The sequence below is a fragment of the Eutrigla gurnardus genome (assembly GCF_963514095.1).
Source record: "Eutrigla gurnardus genome assembly, chromosome: 8".
Taxonomy (NCBI): domain Eukaryota; kingdom Metazoa; phylum Chordata; class Actinopteri; order Perciformes; family Triglidae; genus Eutrigla; species Eutrigla gurnardus.
This window is the reverse complement of record NC_139922.1, coordinates 4,004,676-4,026,483: the sequence shown is the minus strand read 5'-3', so window position 1 is coordinate 4,026,483 and position 21,808 is coordinate 4,004,676. Positions and strand designations below refer to the sequence as shown.

The 21,808-nt window shown below is 43.8% G+C and overlaps 2 protein-coding genes across 6 annotated transcripts in view; one reads left to right on the top strand and one right to left on the bottom strand.

The window, feature by feature from the left end:
- LOC311017181 (rho guanine nucleotide exchange factor 10-like protein) overlaps nucleotides 1-9,944 on the bottom strand; it is a 59,155-nt gene extending 49,211 nt beyond the window's left edge. For 4 of the 5 annotated variants that reach the window (XM_084015365.1, XM_084015367.1, XM_084015369.1 and 1 more), the window contains exons 1-2: nucleotides 9,730-9,944; nucleotides 7,373-7,427 (exon numbers count right to left, since the gene is read on the bottom strand). In XM_084015365.1, the coding sequence (XP_083871491.1) occupies nucleotides 7,373-7,409 (37 nt within the window). In that variant the 5' untranslated portion in view covers nucleotides 7,410-7,427; nucleotides 9,730-9,944. The remainder of the gene's footprint in view (nucleotides 1-7,372; nucleotides 7,428-9,729) is intronic. The other variant, XM_084015368.1, reaches the window with a different exon arrangement.
- A 3,751-nt stretch (nucleotides 9,945-13,695) lies between these two features.
- Nucleotides 13,696-20,606, top strand: LOC311017482 (protein FAM107B). Its single transcript, XM_084015858.1, has 4 exons — nucleotides 13,696-13,767; nucleotides 15,957-16,047; nucleotides 17,928-18,069; nucleotides 20,365-20,606. Exons 1-4 carry the CDS (start codon nucleotides 13,716-13,718, stop codon nucleotides 20,509-20,511), a joined length of 432 nt encoding a protein of 143 aa, XP_083871984.1. The 5' UTR covers nucleotides 13,696-13,715; the 3' UTR covers nucleotides 20,512-20,606.
- Nucleotides 20,607-21,808: the final 1,202 nt, after the last annotated feature.

Sequence of the window (21,808 nt, the reverse complement as noted above, 5' to 3'; positions counted from 1 at the left end):
AACCGGCGTTTATTATGCCAAATGAGGTCGGACCCCCGGCGGCTATTAGAGCACAGGCGCGTATTTGCACGCGGGCGATTATTTGGTCATCTACGGTAACTATAAAGTATGGCGGAATAACAACTAGAAGCACTTCGACGTCGGCGCAGTAATATCATCACTCAAAACATGACGGGACTATATACCTTCTGCTTGTTTTCACAACCCTGTACGATGCACGTTATAACCATGATGTTTGATTGTTCACAAACTATCTTACTACAACCTGATGCTTCCTCAACTGTGCATAAACTACTGGTGCAGGCGACGGCGTGCAGGTCACGTAGGTTCTATTGACGGAAGTAAGAGGGGGAGCGGAGTGATGATATTACTGCGCCGACGTCGAAGTGCTTCCAGTTGTTATTCCGCCATACTATATAGTTATCCTTGTTATCCGCTTAGAAAAATTGGCATGTTTCATTTTGTGTAACCAAACTTGGGTCGTGTAACTTCTCACGTAACCGTATTTAAATAGGGACAACGTGGAAGTGCTTGGTCGCTTCTAACTTCACCCCCCTTTGGATCCTAAGGACAAGCTACATGCTAGCAAATTAGCGCTGCGCGGAGTGCGCGCAAGAGCCATTGAGTGCACGCACAGAGGAGAGGGAGGTATGTATCACCTCGTCTAACATCAGAGCAGAACATAGTTCAGTATGGAAATGCGGTGGTGTTTTCCTTTAACACCACATGAGGATATATCAATGCTGATCGGCTCTTTGCATTAACTTTTGCATTAACAATCGCAACAAAGGCAATGTGAAAAAAGTACATTGCCTTCGGGGTGAACATGTCATTAGTAACAAAAACTTGCACTTTCTAGCTAAAATAAGATATTCCTCAGAGAAACATTTAGGCAAGAACAACCATTTGTTTCAGTTGTTGTTGAGTGTAAAATGTGACCAAACCGTTTGCAAACATTGTTGCATTAGTATTCTGGGACAAAATTTCCAATTTGCATGACGTGCATCAGCATATAGCAAGGCTGCGGCCAGTGGAAGCATGCATTCTCCCGGAGAACAAGCTGTGGCTCCAAAACTTGAGCACGATCCTCGAGAGTGTGGAAGTACTTCAGACAGAGACTTAACAAAGTGGTGCTCTGTAAACTCTGCTCATCACAGCTACAACTACGACGCAAAACGCTTTTCTGAAAGTGAAATCACATGGGGGCTTTGTCAAGATCTCAGTAGTCTAGATAACAGGAAGTGAAGGCTCGGGATCAACACCCGGAGGAAGGAAGTCAGACTCATTCATGACTGCTCACTCCACTGAGACGGCCATCCTCGAGTCCCTGCCAGACGCCAGAGCCTCATCCCACTCCTCCGTTCTCATTCTCCTCGACCTATCTGCTGCATTCGACACAGTCAACCACCAAATCCTCCTCTCCACCTTGGCTGAACTTGGCATCACTGCTCTAACCTTGTTCACGTCATACCTGACAAATCGCACCTTTCAGGTCACATGGAATGGCTCTATGTCCAAACCCTGTTCTCTGGACACGGGTGTCCCTCAAGGCTCAGTATTAGGACCGCTTCTATTCTCATTATACACCGGATCACTAGGCTCTGTAATTACATCGCATGGATTCTCCTACCATTGTTATGCAGATGACACCCAGCTATTCCTCTCTTTTACCCCAACCTCCGACACTCACATTGCAACTCGCATCTTGGAATGTCTGGCAGACATCTGTTTGGACAACTGCACATCACCTCAAGCTTAACCTGAATAAAACCGAACTCCTCTTCATCTTTCAAGGTCATCAATGGAAAGGAACCCATCTACCTTCAAACACTGGTCAACACTGCACCTGATTGGGCGAACGCTTTCACAGCTGTCCTGTCTGCTCCCGGAGTTCACACCGACCAATGTGGCAGCTCGTTTGGAAACTTTCTCTTATTTTACGAAAATAGTTCACCGAAATGTGTTTCTGAAAACATTTCATGCGAGAAATAAGCTATGCAGTTGCTGAATCTGTCTTTATTTTAGATCGAAAACATTCAGTTTTTTTTCAGAGGTGGCGAGTCGAGCCGGGCGCTGAGTATTGGTACCGTATCGGTCCAAATGTGAAAGGTACCCATCCCTAGTTCTACTTCTACTTCTAGCTACTACTTTACTCAGATGAGGACCTAACACTTGTTTCTATTTTTAGCTCTTACTTTATCGGCAATGATATGTTGTGGTTTCTTTCTTTTGGCAAATGTACTTATTGTAAGTCGCTTTGGACAAAAGCGTCTGCTAAATGACCTAAATGTAAATGTTGACTCCTCCCCTTCCGCTTTCTGTGTCTCCGTTGTCAAAATCAGGAAACAACAACAGCAACCTCAGAGCTAGCAACTCTGGCAGCGGCATGCTCCAGTGACGTTGACTTGACCGACATACCGATCCGTTCCACTTCACACAAGCTTCCTGATATCGGTTTAAGAGCTACAAAAGCTAGCAAATGGTCGGTGCCAGTCAGTTCAGTGAGCTGCTTCAGAGCTAAGTATAGACAGGCTTCACCGCCGGGTCACCGACCATCAAATTATGTTTCTCTTTTGTTTTAATAAACGTCTGGTCACATGCATGTTTTAAGGTTTTATGCAGAGTGTTCTTTTTCGGGGAATCAGACATGTTAATGACGGGGCTCGACGTTCCATCCAAACAAGTTTCCTCCCGACACTATTTTGCTGCCGCACCACAGCGGCTTCCCAAGCTTAGCACCGCCCACGACCATTGTGATTGGTAGAAAGAAATACAAACGAGCTGGAGCGTTTTTTCCCCGATCCCGGAGATGTGATGTACTGTAGCCAGACCTTCTACTGTGGAGACGGGGCTGGCAAAGCTGGACTAAGATCAAAGTGACAGCCAGACAACACCCTGTCCCATTTACTGTTTGTCCTCACCAAAACATTATGTGCAGCCCTACTTATTAGATAAAACATTTTGTCTGGAGAAAGGAAGGAAGCTGCTTTGTCTCTTGTTGGTAAGTCAGAAACTAATTGTAGATTTGGGTTTAGGTATTCTGTGAGTAAAGCTAGTTGTAACATTTAGTCTTGTGTTGATAGCTTGTTGTTTAAATTCTTGTGAAGCTGTCTATACTAAGTGAGCAATCAGCTAGTTTCAGCCAGCTCAGCTGTAGTCAATAGACTTGATTGGAGGGAGGGGCCACAGTCAGTGCATGAGGTAAACTGAGCACATAAAAGGCTGTCACTACAGCGTCAGCTGCAGCGTCAGAACAGAAGAACGAAGACAAGGGAGTCTTTCTGTGGGAGTCCATTGAGGTAGGCATAACATCTCAACCCCCTCCCATCGCAGCCATGTGTCTTATCCCAGTCAGGACATCACAGTGGAGAAGATTTCACCAGAGACCCATCGGTGTCTGTAACCCATCCAATCTCTGCTACCCACCATTCTCCACCGGTACGGAACTTGAAGTACTAGGGGTGCTATAGAACTGCCAGTCTGCAGTCAAGAAGGCGAACACCATTTCAGCCTATGCCTCCCTGCAGACTCTCCACTTCCTGGCCCTTACGGAGACCTGGATCACCCCAGAAAACACTGCCACTCCAGCTGCCCTTTCATCTGCCTACTCGTTTTCACACTCCCCAAGACGAACAGGGCGAGGAGGAGGAACTGGGCTCCTCATCTCACCCAGATGGTCCTACCAGGTCCTTCCTGTGGACCACCTACCCCGATCTGCACTTGAATTCCACGCCGTCTCTGTCATCCTTCCTTTCAAGCTCAACATCATAGTGATCTATCGCCCACCAGGTCCTCTCTGTGACTTTTAAGATGAGATGGATGCCGTCCTGAGCTGCTCCCCTGATGATGGCACACCACTCGTCGTCCTCGGTGACTTCAACATCCACCCTGGAAAGCTGCACTCATCTGAATTCATTGACTTCTTCTCCGTATTTGACCTTACACTCTCCCCCTCTCCACCAACTCACCAGGCCGGGAACCAACTTGACCTTGTCTTCACAAGATCCTGTGGCATCTCGGCACTCTCTGTTACCCCGCTCACCGTGTCTGACCACCACTTTGTGACTTTCTCCCTCCCCATGAAGCCCACCACATCCCTTCCCTCTACGCCTCGAACGGTCACCAGCCGCCACAACCTGAAATCCCTTACTCCCTCCGCTCTCTCCTCAACTGTTATTTCCTCACTACCATCCTCAGAACAGTTCTCCTTAATGCCTACTGAGGAAGCCTCCTCCATCCTGATGTCCTCACTCTCCTCTTCTTTGGACACTCTCTGTCCCCCAATCTCACGACCTGCGCGATCATCTCCCCCCCTCCCTGGCTGTCCGAACCTCAGCGAACCAACAGATCATTGTTGTGAGCGTCAGAGAGAAAATGGAAGAAATCGTGCCAGGACGAGGACCTTGCTCACTACCACCACCTCCTCTCTGACTTCACCTCAACTGTTTTGGCAGCTAAATCTGCCTTCTACATGGCAAAGATCAACTCTTTTGCCTCCAACCCCAGGAAACTCTTCTCCATGTTCTCCTCCCTCCTCACTCTCCTACCCCTCCCCCTCCTTCCTCCCTTACTGCTGATGACTTTGCAACTTACTTTACCAAGAAAGTAAATGACATCAGCTCCTCATTCACGCCTATTCCCTCCCAGAAAACATCTCCCCCAACTCTCAACTCTGATGGCCTTACCAGCTTTAGCCCCCTCACCTCTGAAGACGTTCACGCACTTGTTACCTCTAACCGTGCCACCACCTGCTCCCTTGACCTGATTCCCTCCTCTCTTCTCCAGGAAAGCTCACACGACATCTTGCCATTCCTCACCACCCTGATCAACTCCTCCGTCACCTCAGGTGTCATTCCAGCGGCTTTTAAGACAGCTACAGTGAAGCCTCTCCTTAAAAAACCCACCCTAGACGCTACTGACATCCAAAGCTACAGACCTGTATCTCTTCTTTCATTCCTCTCTAAAACCTTGGAACGTGCCGCCTACAACCAACTGCCAACTGGAGGTACAGAATAACCTCCTTGACCCTAATCAATCAGGATTCAGGACTGCTCACTCCATTGAGACGGCCCTCCTCACAGTGACCGAGTCCCTGCGAGACGCCAGAGCCTCATCCCACTCCTCCGTTCTCATTCTCTTCGACCTATCTGCTGCATTCGACACAGTCAACCACCAAATCCTCCTCTCCACTCTGGCTGAACTTGGCATAACTGACTCTGCTCTCACCTGGTTTACATCATACCTGACAAATCGCACCTTTCAGGTCACATGGAATGGCTCTATGTCCAAACCCTGTTCTCTGGACACGGGTATCCCTCAAGGATCAGTATTAGGACCGCTTCTGTTCTCACTATACACCAGATCACTAGGTTCTGTTATTACATCGCATGGATTCTCCTACCATTGCTACGCAGATGACACCCAGCTGTTCCTCTCTTTTCCCCCAACCTCTGACACATTGCAACTCGCATCTCGGACTGTCTGGCTGACATCTCTGTTTGGACAACTGCACATCACCTCAAGCTTAACCTGAATAAAACCGAACTCCTCTTCATCCCAGGAAAAGACTGCCCTCGCATGGACCTGTCGGTCACTGTCGAGGGCATCACAGTATTACCTTCCTTAACTGCGAGGAACCTGAGTGTAATCCTCGATGACCAACTATCCTGCACCCCCAACATCCCTGCTGTGGCCCGATCCTGCAGATTTGCCCTCTACAATATCGGCAGGATTCGGACCTTCCTCACAAAGGATGCAACGCCTGGTCCAAGCACTGGTCATCTCCCGCCTTGACTACTGCAACTCTCTCCTGGCCGGACTCCCTGCCTCTGCGATTAAACCATTGCAGCGTACATAGCATGACCCACTAACACCCCCCCCCCCCCCCCCCCCACCCCCCAAAAAAAAACAACCCTTACCTATAGCACTCTGATCATAGCACTGTTGCTCTTAAGGTACTACTTTACTCAGATGAGGACCTAACACTTGTTCTATTTTTAGCTCTTACTTTATCTGCAATGATACGTTGTGGTTTCTTTGTTTCCTTCTTTTGACAAATGTACTTATTGTAAGTCGCTTTGGACAAAAGCATCTGCTAAATGACCTAAATGTAAATGTAAATGTAAAAAATGTTGACAAACTGCATCATTTGCAGTTTAAAAAGGAAATAAATTGCAATATCACAATAAGATCGTATCATGACTGCAGTATTGTGAATATATATATTATCATGGAGCCTCGTGTTCCAGCATAGAACTGTACACACTGAAGAAAGCAGCAGTCAATAGGAGCCCAGGAGCTGATTATCATCCTGGGGACCTCAAGCAGGTTAATTAGGCCGTGAATAATAAATTAACTGCTCAATGATAATACGCTACATAAAAAAACACCTCTTTGCCTCTTTGATGATAGTAGAGTAGGTAGAGTTTCCCTTGCTAGACGGCAGTATATTTACTTTAAGAGGCATTCAGAGTTCACTGTGTTACTGCTGCTAAAGTGCCTCTCCACCTCACAGGTAGATTAGTGTCAAGGCTGGAACATATGGCTTGTAGTGGCTTGCTCCTTCTTACACAACATACTGTAAGTAGGCAGTAGGCCCTTTCCCTAATGAGTCAGACTTCACCTACAAACACTACTGAGCCTGGCTGCACCAGGTCAGTGTACACCTGAGGTTTCTGCTACAGTGTTTCCGTTGCTGCAGGGTGTCATGGCAGAGGGCGTCTCATTGGGAAACAATGTGATCTAAAATGGGGTAAACTGAGTTTTCTAATATTTTTCAGGTGCAGGGGAGTACTGCTGATATCATCAGGGTTATGTTTGACTTGAGACTTTGAGTTTCAAAGTCAGAAATACTTCTTGTGTTACAAATTGTGGCTAAGGAGAGTCTTATAAAAGATGGTAAATATTGGTATAGAAATAGTTAGTTACGGATGCGTCCAAACTTGGGATTGAAGCACCAATCTTCTGATTAGTAGAAGACTTGCACTACCTCTGAGCCACCTGTGCTGCATTATGGGGAAAAAAATGTTTACTTGAACCCTCCTAAAGAAGTCTGCTTCCGACTATTGCGAAGTGTGATACTCAAAAGTTGGAGTCGTCCTTTAATCCACAGTGGCACATGTATTCAGAATTCTATGTTCAACCTGCAAATCTATTCATGTATTTGTCATTCATTCAATGAACCGTCATTCATTCATTCATCAGTAACATTTAATGAAAAGACAATTTTCATTCCACATAACACACAAACTGGAGTTCTCACAGAAATTGATGTTGATATCAATTTCTCTCCACTCTCATTCATTTTGCTCTGGACAGACTTCCAGCACAGAAATCAAATTGCTATTGAACATTGAATGGCTGAATGACTCACCGGCGGGGGTGCAGGGAGGTGGATGTGGAGAGGTCATTGTCAGTCACATCAGCTCCTGTGAATACACGGATCACCTCAGTAATTATTCAAGGACATGACTTTTAACAGTTGTCAAAACATTTTGAGTCTACAATCCAACCTGTTTTCATACATTTCAATTGTGAGTCTTCCAGAATCTGTATAAGCAGCCCGTGACCAAAAGGGTTACCCAGGTCTCTAATGAGCCCACCCAGGACTCCACAAGCTATACAAGCAGCCATTAGCCACGAGCCCACCCTGCCCTTCACTCATCATTCAGCTGTTGCCATCTGGCATGACACTCAAAGTCCCACAAGCCAGTACGAGAAGTCCTCTGTGTCATCATTAACACAGACATAATACAAAATAATACTGGTATAATAGTACTAAAATAAACTAGATAATAATAATAATGAAAAGCTAGCATTCAAAATAAACTGTTCAACCTGAAGAATTATCATACAGACTGAATAACCAAGAAAACTACTTTATTTAAAATTAATACAAATTTTTAAAAAGAAAAAAAATATATATATATATATATACAGTATATATATATATATATATATATATATATATATTATAAATAAATAAATAAATGCACAGCAGCATTCTAAAACATACATTTACATGACATACTAACTAGAGACCATCTGAAGGGATCACACCAGCTGTGTACCAGGAGCAGCTCCTCACCACCTCCCCCTATACTTCAGACGGCCCTGCTAGGACCACTCCCACCTTCACACACACTTCCCAACTACACACCTGTAAAGTTTCGTAACTGCATCTGGCACAGCTGTGACGCAGAAATACAAACACCTGGCACTCAAACAGCATGTCGGGTAGTTCCTGCTGCAGTGTTCAGCCACGACGGCTCACACGGTGAGAACATGAGCAGCCACTCGCTGCTGCTGCTGCTGAAGGCAAGAGGAGGAGAAACCAGTGTCTATCTATGTGGATGAGCGGTTATAGTTGTGTTTTGCTGCATTTTTCCTTAGGCAACATGACGCGTTACATTCCTTTCCAGCAAATCCACACATGTCCTTTCCCAGACTGTTACACAGTCCCACTTACATCGTTCCAGGACCAGACTAAGGCCAGGACCTGTTGTTACCATCACACAGTGAACACTGACCTTATACTAGACGTCGTGTTATTAGCATCAGATAAAAGAACAATCTCTTGTTGAATTAAGATGGAAAAACATGAATAATTCAGCGGGCTGATCGTGACGAAGACGCTGTGGGCCTGCCAGCTGAATGGACAATAGACAGAGACAGAGGAGAAGACAGCCCTCCGATTGTCCACACAAAGTCATCTATGACTCCCACTGGGACGGCAGCCTTCAGTTAAAGCCCAAAGATGAAGGCACATTCTTGCATAGTGTTTCACTGAAAGCTGATGATTTCTGTTGGTAAAGGTTCATCGGGGTCAGGGTCTAAGGGAGACCAAGGTTGTTGTTTCCAGAGCACTGACTAACAAGTAGCTGCAAAGACCTGGCGACTGATGGATCAGATCCCATCCGGATCACCAGGGTCAGGATTGAAATCTCTTTCCCAGACGACGCATATGGTTTCCGGAGGATTGCTCCTCTGACTTCTCAAAAGTCAGAAAGTCAAACTTTTACTTTGCTTTATGACCAAATACTTCCCCATACGTTCCATCAGTATCACCTGTACTTTGTGCTTACTGCTAATATTACATGTGAGCAGCTGTAGACTGGTGGATCCACACAGACCTTCCTCCTCATGCTCTCTGATGCTGATGTGTTGGGTGATCCTCTCTTTTATTCACTCCCCAAGTTTCCTGTTGTGCCACAAATAGGAACCATGTGTAATGTATGGACACGCTCGTAATCTAATGGGCAGATATCATGAGACTGGGACTCATTTAAAGCAGCATTATTGTTTTATAGCAAACACCCTGGTCGGGTTTCTGGATTTAAATGGCTCTTGTGTGAGTTTAGTCATCAAGTTAAACAGTAAACCTCAGTGGTCGTAACTGACAGGACCATCAGCGGGAGCACAGTCACGTTACTGGACGTTGCCCTGGACCTGCAGGACACACATGGTGAGATGAAGACACACCTGGACATAAACCTGCAGGTCACGTGCATTCATAAACATGGACGGGTCTGGCATTGACACCCTCCAGTCTGTCTGCAAAGATCTGTTGTTGTGCATCATCGTCGTATTGGGTCTGTTTGCACCGATACTGTCGCTGAGCTCATATAGTGTAGACTAGTTTCCCTCACATTAATACACCCATGCAGCCACTCATCTGACAGCAGGCGTCGTGCCAACACTGCGAACATCGTCCCTCATGTGATCACTCACCTGCCGTCTGGAGGTCAGCGCGGAGCTTCTCACGGAGCTCCTCACCGCGGCATTCAGGCTCGGTTCCTGGACCAAATGTCCAGTTCTGTCCTCATCCCCGACCTGGTCCCGCTGTCTGTCCCTCTGTCCCGCTGTCTGTCTGTCCCTCTGTCCCGCTGTCTGTCTGTCCCTCTGTCTGTCCCGCTCTCTGTCCCGCTGTCTGTCTGTCCCGCAGCTTCACCACACTGACTCCGACAACATGGCTTTGGTTTGACGGGGCTTTCTTTCCGGGTGTTTCCCTCCCCCTCCTCCTCCTCCTCCTCCTCCTCCTCCTCCTCTTCCTCTCTCTGTCCCGCTCTCCCGCTTCAGGACGAGCGTCATGTTGTGTTGGAGGAGCAGGAACCAGACTCACAGCAGGAGATGAACGTCTGAATTCACGATGATGAAAAAAGAAGCAAAGTAGTAAGATCGACTCAGACTTGAGAGGGGAAACTCATATAAAGAAATAATATAATATAATAATAATAATATAAAAGTGAACCAACCGAATTAAGTGAAAATGAAAAACAACGTGTCATAGCCGATCATAGAACTATGTTGTTATTAGCATCCATGTCGGCAGACCAGCAGAACTTATTATGTAAACAGGAACAGAAGCTGCCTGTCTGTCTGCCTGCCTGCCTGTCTGTCTGCCTGCCTGTCTGTGGTCGGTTTTGTCGCTCATGAGGTGACCTGACTATAACAACTTGTCATCCTAGTATGAGTATGAGTAGTAGAATCGGTTCGTTTTGGGGGGAAGGTACATTTTAAATGAGGCTACGGAGATCGAAAACTGGATGAAGTTTAAAAGCAGGGGATTTGCACTACACCAGAATGACCGCCAGATGGCGACATTGGCTTCTTTTCTATCCGCCGGATGAAGGACGCTTGTACTGAATGTAATAGTAATATTTACAGTGAATTCATTTTAAATATCACACACGATAAACATATCTTAAGAATCCACAAAATAAATCATTACATATATTAGCATACACTTTACATATACAGACTACAACAACTCCAGTATACAATACAAAAAAATATATAGAAATAGGAATATTATACAAAATACACCAGGCAGAGTGCAATTCGCTTCATTTTTTTTAGATAAAGTCAAAAGAAGAACTGTGCCACTGAGAGTCCTCTGTTGCTGTGATGGAATAACCTCTTCAGGACAAATGTACTGCGTAGTTTACTCTATAGATAAAAATCCCAAACAAAATAAAACTCCTGCTACAAACCGAGTCAGTCCTCGGACTTCACAATCATCACTCAGCAATATAAAACGTCTCCTTTTGATTCAGTAGTGAGAAATATTCTTTTGAACACTGACCATGTGGTTCAGAAAGGTTGTTAGCTTGTAACACACTTCCCAGCATGCATTGTGCTTGTGTTGAATACTCCAGGCTTTCGTCCTTACTGACTTGGGGAACGTTATAGAGTGATGTTATGTGCATGGCCCTATGAGAAGTAAAACATGAAATCATTCTCCACTGATCCACGTGGTCTAATCCAACATTCACACCTGGAACATAACTCATCATTCACACAGAAGCTGAACTAAACCATTGTAGGCTGAACTTAATACCACACATTTTTCTACATTGCACTTCCAAGTCATGGACGGTCGAAATATACGTATATAAAACTATTTAATGAAGACGACAAGCCATGATTAAATGTTACACATTTCAATAAACTGTAGCTGTTAGCAATGTGAGCTTCCTTTATTCAAGATAAACTTTACAGCTAAGTGTTTACTGAGGTAATGAATAAAGTGAGCAATAAAGGCTCATTTTTTCATACACTTCCATACAATCAGATGTCTTTTTGCAACCAGAGGAGTCGCCCCCTGATGACCAGCAGAGAGAATTCAGGTTAAAGGCACTTCAGCGTTTGCAGAGGTTGGGTATGGATATGGTGGTCAGCAGATGATCAAAGGAGGGGGGCACCTGCCCAAGTCCAAGCCTCTGTGCCGCTCACTAGTGGTCGAAAATGGGTTCATTACTCAAAGCTTCAGTTACAGTGACCTCTGCTGGCGAAGTGTAAGGCTGCAGTGGATTTAAAGTATCTTTGCTTTGAAAAATCTTTGATGCACACGCTCACAATAACATGTTCTATTTACAAATAGTGATTGATGAATGTGTGTATTGTGTTACTGAGGAGAGAGTGCTGGGAAATATGGCATAGGTTGGGTGTGCTTGTGTACCTATGACGGGGCTGATCGGAACTTTCAAAGATCTTTATTGAGGTACATTATTTATATCTGAAAGACAATCAATGACAGTAATCATTTGTACTGAAAGGTTACAATTTATCTATTAACTAACTATAACATACATGTGGATGATGGATTTCCCACATTGGCTGGTGCTGGTTGAGCTGATGTGTGTGATGTTCTTCTGTAGGTGTGGCAGGTGGTGTGTATCTTATTAAATGAGAGCCTTCTCTCACAGGCACAGGCATCAGTCTGTTAAACTGATGCCTGTGCCTGTACTTGATTGAAGAATCCAATAGATTTAAATCTAGGATCCAGCGGTGCTGCGAGGGTCAGTGCTGTTTGGGTCAAACCTCTTTTGCATCTCTGACACCAAGTTCTGTCCGAGTAATGTTGCTGTACTGTGGCTTGTTTTGCCCATAGTGACATTGCAAGTATAGCATCAACATTTTTGTCATTGGGATGACCTTTGACCTTGATGACCCTGTCTTCTCCTCTGACAGTTCTACTGTTGCCTGGTAAAAGGGGCCAAGCAATTGCAGACATGCAGCAGTTAGTCCTCAGAGGAGAGAGGTCTCACGTCTGTTCTGAGCGTCGCAAGAGCTCCGCCCACTGACTGTTGTAGCATGAAGGTGCTGTTCCAGCGTGTGTCCACCTCCTGAATCAGCTTCATCACTGGACGGTTCTTCTGCTCCTGCACTTCTCCGAGCTTTTCTTTTGCTGTTGTTGTAAAGAACTATTTTCCGTGCCCTTATGTGAAGGCCAGGAGTTGCATTCTTCACCACTAAATTTAGTGAATGAGCGAAGCAAAGTGCATGTCTCAGACTTAACCTTTGACAGATGCAAACATATTGGCTCCTGCTTCTGTCACAATGGAGGTCACTTTGCCTTCAATGCCCCATTCCTCCTTGAGAGACCTTGCAGTAGTAAAGTTTACAGCTGTATGCAGCTTCCATAGTCCTCCACATAATGGCAGGTCACTGCTAGATATGCATCCATATAAATGGATGTCTACATATCAGCAGTCAGGCTGACACCCTCTACGCTCTGCATGACTGCCTTGGCCTTGTCTTCTCCTCCTCATACCTCTGGACCACCATGTTCTTAAGAGCCCGTCTGGATGGAAGAGTGTAAGTGGGATTAAGCAATGCCACAAACGCCTTGAAGCCAGAGTCATCCACGATGGAAAAACCACCATGTTCACAAGAGCCTCATCTCACTCTCACTTCCCGTCCACTAAGGGAAATAAATAAAAAGATAATTATTCAAAGAAAATAAGGATTTATGTGAAATTGCATGTTAATGAAGCAGGCCTATGAGTCATGGAATAAAGTCACATCATATTGTTTTAATGTGTCTAGTTAATAATAATATAATACATATAGGCTACCTTGATTAGTACTGTACATGTTGTAAATAATTGAAATGAGATGACCTGTTGTGCATTACACACTTATTTGTGCAAATTGGAGATGTTAGTATTATTACTTTTATTTTTATTTTTTAAAGTAATATATCAGAGCAAATGCATAATGCAAACCTCCAGGGTTTGTACCACTTCGTTGCAATAGAAGTTGTTCATGAAGCTGGAACATGTAGCTGTCTTCAGCAGAGCAGTGCTGAGCCCGCGTTGTCCAACACTGTCTCCCTGTTGACTGTGAACATGAGGGGCTGGACAGTAATGGCACATCCAGGGCTCTCAAGTAACACTGCCCTCAATAGTATCACTGACTGTCAGCTCGGCACGATGGCTAATGTTCTCAGACAGCAGCCTCTCGTCAAGGACCAGTTCAGCACAGGTAGGAGAAGCCTCCACGTCCTTTCCGTTACCTTCTTTATCTGAAGGCTGCAGAGCTACGAGCAGCTGGTGCACGTTCCTCCGGTTTGGCGTGAGATTTCAAACAGCTCTTAAGATACATGATCACGTATGGTGTTATGACAAATAATAGTGTCTGCATTTTTATAATTCATCATTTTTGTAAAGTTAAGTGTGCTTAATGTGCTCTGCATTACTTTTTATATACAAACTCCAGAATATTTGTCAACATATTCTCTCTTAATAGTGGAAACGAAAGAAAGAAGGCTAACATTTTTAGTGTCAGTCGCAAATTAATAAGAATGTACACATTTGTGTTCATACTGTTTTGACACTTGTTATACAACGAGCAGGAGTAATCCTACATGATTTCTCCAGTTAGTTACCTGCTCTGTGACTAGTCATTTACAGAAACACCTGCCTCACAGTACAATAATTACATGACATGAAATGCATCATACAATTAAGAAAAGTACTAAATAAATAAATAAATCAAGAATATCTTTCAATTTGGAGGGGGGACAGGAGGAAGCTATCATGTCCTGACCCTTCATTACATTATCACATATCATTTACATATAATTTAAATTTACATACAGCTCCTAGCTGTGTTAAATAGTCATTATCCAAATTTTGAATATGAGCTATATATCCAGTAACTGTGTCTGGTTTACTTTCTGATCTCAATCTCCCTTCTCATGATGCAAATTCTTGTCATCCCCCCCAAGGCAGGTCCTTGGGTGGTCCTCCATCAAGCCTTTCCCTTCTGTGTCCCACAACGCATCCCCTCCCCACCAAGCTTCTTACTCCAAGTGAATACACCTGAACCACAAGCTAACGTGTCCGCCAATGGTTTATAGCCTAACAATAATAATTACATACAAGGAAATTCCAGGGATGATAAACAATACCAGACCAGTAGTCCCGTAGAAGAGCCTGGTGCCAACACACTCTTGACTGCAGATCGTCAAATACAGTCAGCTGTTCGACATGGACAGAGGGAGAGTTACTTGCTGGATCTACTTTTTCTACACACAACAATGTTTCCTTTGGCCTTGCTCTTCTGTACAGTGTCTCTGGCTTCAGCACACACTTCCAGTGGTACATGCATGGTGGTATGTGGTACAGTGGTATGTGGTAGGGTGCTACATGGTACAGTGGTATGTGGTAGGGTGCTACATGGTACAAGGTATGGTACAGTCGTATGTGGTATGTTATATCATGATATGTGGTATGGTGATATGTGTGGCACGTGGTATGATGGTACATGGTATGTGGTATGATGGTACGTGGTACATGGTATGATGTTACATGGTACATGGTATGATGTTACATGGTATGATGTTACATGATACGTGGTATGATGGTACGTGGTATGATGGTACGTGGTATGATGTCTCATGGTATGTGGTATGATGTTACATGGTACATGGTATGATGGTACGTGGTATGATGGTACATGGTATGATGTTACATGGTATGATGTTACATGATACGTGGTATGATGGTACGTGGTATGATGGTACGTGGTATGATGTCTCATGGTATGTGGTATGATGTTACATGGTACATGGTATGATGGTACGTGGTATGATGTTATATGGTACGTGGTATGATGTGGTAGGCCTACATGGTATGATGGTACATGGTATGTGGTATTATGGTGCATGGTTCATTTTTGGAACCTCCAATATGCATCTAAGCTAAGGAGAGGCACAGATGATGCAGCTGCCTCTCTCCTGTACTGTCTGTTACAACACCTGGACATCCTGGCAGACAACAAAATGACGTTCCCATACTAAACTAAACTGAACTTTCAAATACATTTCCAGAGAAACTGGCTGGCTGTTTTTTTTTCTTGCGTAATTTCGATAATTCCCCTCAAATGCATTAAAACTAAAGTAACAAGCCTGTTTTGAAAAGTAGAACGTACAGATATTTGTCTTAAAATGTAGGGAGTAAAAGTAAAAAGTGGTCAGAAAAATAAATACTCACATAAAGATGGATGGATATAAGGTATTGATACTTATACTTCCAACCTCTGGCTCACAGTGCAACCAAAACTTTGGATGCATCTTTATTTGTCCCCGCTTAGCTGGGTGTAATCTATCTTTATGTGTTGAGAGATTCAGTGTCGATGTGTTTGACATGGTCTATCATATGATTTGCCAGATAACAGAGTCAAACCTGACCTCTCAAACCCTGCGAAGGCTTCCAGGACTCACAACGAGCTTCACAAGGAACTGCTATTGGCCCACAAGAGGTAGGTATCATACAGGAACCAAGACCAATGAGTGAACTCCGATGGGATTTCATTAAAATAAAAAGAGCATTATTCTTCTGTTAGCAAAGGGCCATTAAACTGTCTTAACTCAGCATTCTGTAAGAACGTATGTGCTTTTCATGCCTCTCCCTCCTCAGTCAGGGATCATTAACAATACATAAGAGTCTCTTTCTCTCCCTGACAAATGTGCAACCATACACCTGGTGTCCATGCTCAGCAGTGGGAGCATGAATCACTGTAAAGTGATATGCTAATAGGAGGACTGACCTGCTTCCACCAGTATCACTCACTCTACCAGTGAAAGCAAGGTGTTGCTGCATACTCATTTGAACACAAATCTATTTTAGCATCTCAACTGTATTGTACGACGGCATAGGGCCATTGTAGGAAAACAAAAAACAAGCAAAAACCAAAAAAATCGGAGAAAAAAATCACAAATTTGCAACATTTTTTATGTAATAAAGAATCTTGCCCAGCTCTTTTGCCTCCGTTTTCTTTTGGCATATATTCACGTGTACATATAGCTGATATTAAGTTGCTTGGATCTGCTAACACCGGATGTTTGCCATTGCTATGACAACAAGTGAAAGCTACCGCTAGCATTTACCCCAACTGTCTGATCAAAAAACGCCCATAAGATGACAATTTTGCCCTTATAAAATTAACCAACAATAACCATCACCCTAAGGAGCTTAACGAGGAATTGTCACATGGTGTGATGTATTAATTAGAAAAATAAATGCGTAGGCCTACATTCATGGGAAGTTAGCTCACATAAATGCTGGTTGTTAGCATCGTAATAAAGTAGCAAATCTGCGACTTTATAAAGAAGCAAATTTGCGCCTTTTTTCTCAGAATATCGCCCACCTTTTTTTGTGGCCCTAATACGCCGTCGTAGTATGGTGTTCCAACTGTGGCTGCAGACAATCCAGTATCGTCAGTATTTTTACCTAATGTGTTTATCTTACCACCACACAGCATTTCTAAAAAAAAAAAATTAAAAAAAGTTGTGGATTTGAACACCTGATTTCACAGCAGCATTTTTAAGGAAATTTCGATACATGTTGGGATGTTTTAGAAGCAGATGCCCATTTCTTAAAGGTCCCATATTATGAAAAACAGGTTTTCTCTGGTCTCTACACCTATAAACTCCTCCCTGAGCCTGTCAACTCCCAGAATGAGGGAAACAAGCGACTCCTGCATAGCCTCTGGCCTCTGCAGCCCCTGGTACGGTGCTCCTACAGGCTGTTCAGATTCAGCTGCTGTTGTTACGTAACGAAGGGAGTAATTTGCATAGACCGAACTCCTCTGATGATAGGAGATATCCGAGAGGGGAGAGCGCAGCTTACCGATTGTGGCGCGGGGTGATCCGGCTGGAGAGAGAGAGAGAGAGAGAGAGAGAGAGAGAGAGAGAGAGAGAGGGAGAGAGGGAGAGAGAGAAAGACAGGAAGCAGGAAGTGTTACATCATGTAAACAAACCTTGTAGAACCACTTAACAGATGGATCAGTAGAACTTGCACTTTTTACAGAAAACACACATGGTGACATAATTACTGGAAATTAAATACAATACAGCCAACAGGAAGTAGGAACATTTCAGGCGATCTCCTGGTGAGATTGTACAACATTGCAAGCTTAATTCAGAGGGAAAGGTCACAAGGGAGTGAACTTCCTGGACGAACTCGATAGTAAGCCCTCCAGCAGATGTGTGCCGTTAGCAAAGATGCACTTCATGTACTGTATCCTTTTGATTAATGAAACAAAATAATTGTGAATAAAGTCCTATTGTCTATAAACCACCTGTGTTGACTTTCCCACCATATCTAACAGCTGCTCTGTCTTCTCCTCTATGGACTAAGGGGCCTGGCACTGAGCAGCAGGTCAGAACTTGAGCGGGTGATGGAGAGGAGGAAGAGGGTGCAGAGTGACCAGGAAGAGGAGGGACAGAGTCGGACTCCTCTGGAGGATGTGCTGTTCAGACGTCAACAGAAACAACATGAGGTAGCCTAACTTTATCTTGCGCTATCATTTGCGCCTCATGCAATTTAAGGAAGCACACTAATTTGAACATAGACGGCTATTACAACGTTTAAAATGAAGGTATTACACTTGGTTTAGGTTTAGTCTTAGCTAACATTCAACAGTTCTTCAGTAATATTTAATGTTACATACCTGAAAGATTAAGTGGGCAACGGCCTCTCCTCAGCATCTCTCCTGATGGCAGCTGCTACAAACAGCTGCACCGCGGTCAGTCGCCACTCCCCCTGACAGCTGCAGCGAAGCTGTCTTCAATGACAACGCCTGCACAGGGAAGCACTCAGAGGCTCACAGGGGCCTTCAACCCTCGACAGTAGCAGTTCCCACTGCAGGGCAGAGGCACGCAACACTGGCCGTTGCCTCCTAACATAGGGGTTCCCAAAGTGGGGGGGTCACAAGATGATTTTCATTACTTTGATTGAGATATTCTTCTAGTAACATGGAAATGAAAGAATTTGACAGCAGCAATGTTCACTCATAATTTCCACGGAGATGACTTTGACTGAGGTGTTCTGCTTTTATCTGATAGTAAACTGTTTATGTAAAATCATATCATGGTTGTCAGGCTGTTGTGTTGTCGTTATGCCTGTGTTTGGATACGCCTATTAGTGCATGTGTCGTGTACGCACACATTCCTATGTTTCAGTCACCTGTTTCAGTCACTGGCACAGTTATTTTGGGGGTCGCGGGCCTGTCCTAACCTGCCGGAGGAACGGTCTCACGAGAGGGTGGCCGAAAACAGGTCTCATCCTAACACACTTGCATGCACTTCAATAGTGGCGTGAGACAGCCCTCTGTCCACCAAAGGCCACCAAAAAGGAGAGAATAGACCCCCACTGCACATGGCAGGGATCAAACCACCTCTCTCACCAGCGCTGGAACACTGACCCCTTTGCCCTGTGGCAAGCGTTGGTGGATACCACTTTAGCTGTATAATATTAAAATATTTCAACTCAAACAAGACATTAGGCCTGTTCGAGATGAGCCAGGCCTGCGCAGAATCGATCACCGCACAATGCATGCTGATTAGTTTTGTCTCCAACTTGATCCCAACTTACTCTGTCGTAATGAACACGTGGGCAACGATAATCTCACAAGATCAAGGCGGCCGCAGTTTTTAGAGCCAGGCACCGCAGTTGCTCTCAACCGACTGCAAGCCCGGGGCATGATGGGAAACGCCTGGCTCTTGCCTCATCTAAGAGCTGATTGGCTTGTAGTTTTGACAACAAATAGCACGTTTAGTAGAAAATGCAAAATTCCTGTGTGAGTCTAATATTTAACACTAGATCGTGGGCTGTTAGTCTCATGATGTGCAATTAAAGTTAAATCTGATAACAAACATATCTCATGTGGTTGATAATATTAATGACAATCACCCAGATACACATTTAATACAGTATAACTGTCAAACTTCAATTATGTGCACTAGATTCTATCATACTACCTCAACAGCAGATACACTACTATACCGTATACCGGTAGTGTTTTCTATACTATGTTCATACATTACATTTTATACTTTATATTTTCATACTTATTTGACCCTTTCTTTCTTCTCTTTCTCTTATAAAGCAACTGCAGCTGTACATTTTCCAGAGGGATTACAAAATGATTCTGATTCTGATTTCCAGATATTTATGAACAAGCAATAGTGGTGATTTCAGCCATGATTGATAAAGCATTGTTGTGCAGGTCTAGCATGAGTTAGCCCGCAAATAAACACAAATATAGTAGTACAATAGTCCTGCTGTCAAACTCATGTGAGTAACTCCAGGTGCTTTGTGTTTGTTGTAAACACACCTTCACAAATACTATTATAGGTAAGTAGCCTATGAATCTCGGATCACTGGTGAAACTTAAATTGAGAGAAGGCAAATAATTGGATGCCTAATTTTCTGGAAGGTATACAATAGATAAAGTTTTTCTTAGTATTTAGGCTTTAGTTTCCTTGTATTTACCTACTTATTTGCCAATGGTAATTACAGGAAATTACCTAATATACTACTTCATGCCATATTTAGCGAATAAATATAATTTAGGGGACTGCAAGGAAGGGTTACTGAAAAAAGTGAGTTCACAATCACACAATAATTTAGACTGAAGATTGAATGAAGTATTGCAAACTATGGTAACTGTCTAAAAAGAGACCATTCCAGCTCATTTATGTGTCTCGCATTTCTTCCATTGTCTTGAAGTCACACTTTTTGCCATCTTTCCATGAAAGAGCAGTGCCATGCTTGTCCTGTTTTCTCTTCTCAGAGGGAGAAGGAGCAACAGGAGAAGGTACGAGAGGATCCCCAGCTGATGGAGTTTGTGAGAGTCAGACAAAACCTAAGAAAGATCCAATCAGCAATCCAGAACAAAGCAACACCTGAAGTCCAACAGAAGAATTTGAATCTAATTTGAATCTAAGTTTATTCAACACCTACTGCCCTTCGTGTACAGAGTATCAAAAGACTATTCATATGAATGACTTTAACACACAGATTTGTAAATACTTCTGCAAACAGTATTCTGAAAGAAATTTCTTCTGCAGCGTTGTATTAGTATTTTTTGCTTGATATGATAGCTGTTTTATATATATATATGAGCTCTATATATATGTGTGTGTAATTACTTTTATTTTTATTTATTGATTTATACCGCCGGTTAAGCCATTTAAATAATGGTGTCAATAAACGACTATAAAGGGTATATATTTGGTTAATATACTGTTGACATTATGCTTTTTTTGGGGGGGGGGAGTATATCTGCAGCTAAAAGCAAAATAATCTCAGAAATTATGGCTTTATGACATGAACAATAAAGGTAATTTCATAAAAAGCAACAGTAAAGACATTAAGTTCATGAGTATCTAGCCCTACATATTTTTAAATGTCAACAACAATGTGCATACAGACATTCACACAATGTTTTTATAGCTCTATGATAAACAAATGCATACCTTTATTCATGCTGTTTAAAAGGATAGTTAGGAATTTTGGACATAAGACCTATTTTCCAAGTCAGCCGGTGTGTTCGAGACGTCTGGAGACGTTTTCAAGAAATTTCATTCAGTTCTTCTAGTTGCCGAGTTCGCTTGTGCTATGGCTAGCGCAAGTCAATCGTTCTAGCTAGCATGGCATTAAAAACACTCATACCGACTCCACAGTGCACCCGAGGCAAATCAATTAAAACACTAGACTGTTGATGTACATATCTGTGTTGATAGAATAATATTAGAAACAAAACTAACCTCGCATCACATGAATCATACTAATTTCTCAGCACCAGCGGAATTTTACTTTGCTCCGTCGGACTCAAAACTCTAAGACGCGCTGCTCGGAATCCAGCCGGTAAATACACACCTGAACATCGCCGATTTGTCGGCACTTATGGCCCCAAGGCTGTCTGAAAAGCCCTCACACAAACACCGGCCAGCCCACGGCCACGCGAACCCACAATTAAGCACCGCGAACCCGGACCTCTGCTCCATCCGTAGACCCGTAAACCCTCGGACGCGTTGTGGGGAATCCCTCCGGTAAATAGAGACCTGACCCATGCCGAACAGTCGGGCCTCCTGCCCTCAGACCTGGGTGAAATGCCCTTGGACCTCACCCAAAGACCGGGCAGCCCATGACCCAGCCAACCCACAATTACGCACCGCAAACCCGAATCTCTGCTCCGTCCGGAGAACTGTAAACCATCGGACGCGTTGCGGGGG

Excerpts from the sequence above, each read along its gene's own strand:
- LOC311017482 (XM_084015858.1), top strand. The coding sequence starts at position 13,716 with ATGGCTAATGTTCTCAGACAGCAGCCTCTCGTCAAGGACCAGTTCAGC. Across the intron at positions 16,048-17,927 it reads CTGCTATTGGCCCACAAGAG|GGGCCTGGCACTGAGCAGCA; the intron begins GTAGGTATCATA and ends CTATGGACTAAG. Across the intron at positions 18,070-20,364 it reads GTCAACAGAAACAACATGAG|AGGGAGAAGGAGCAACAGGA; the intron begins GTAGCCTAACTT and ends TTCTCTTCTCAG.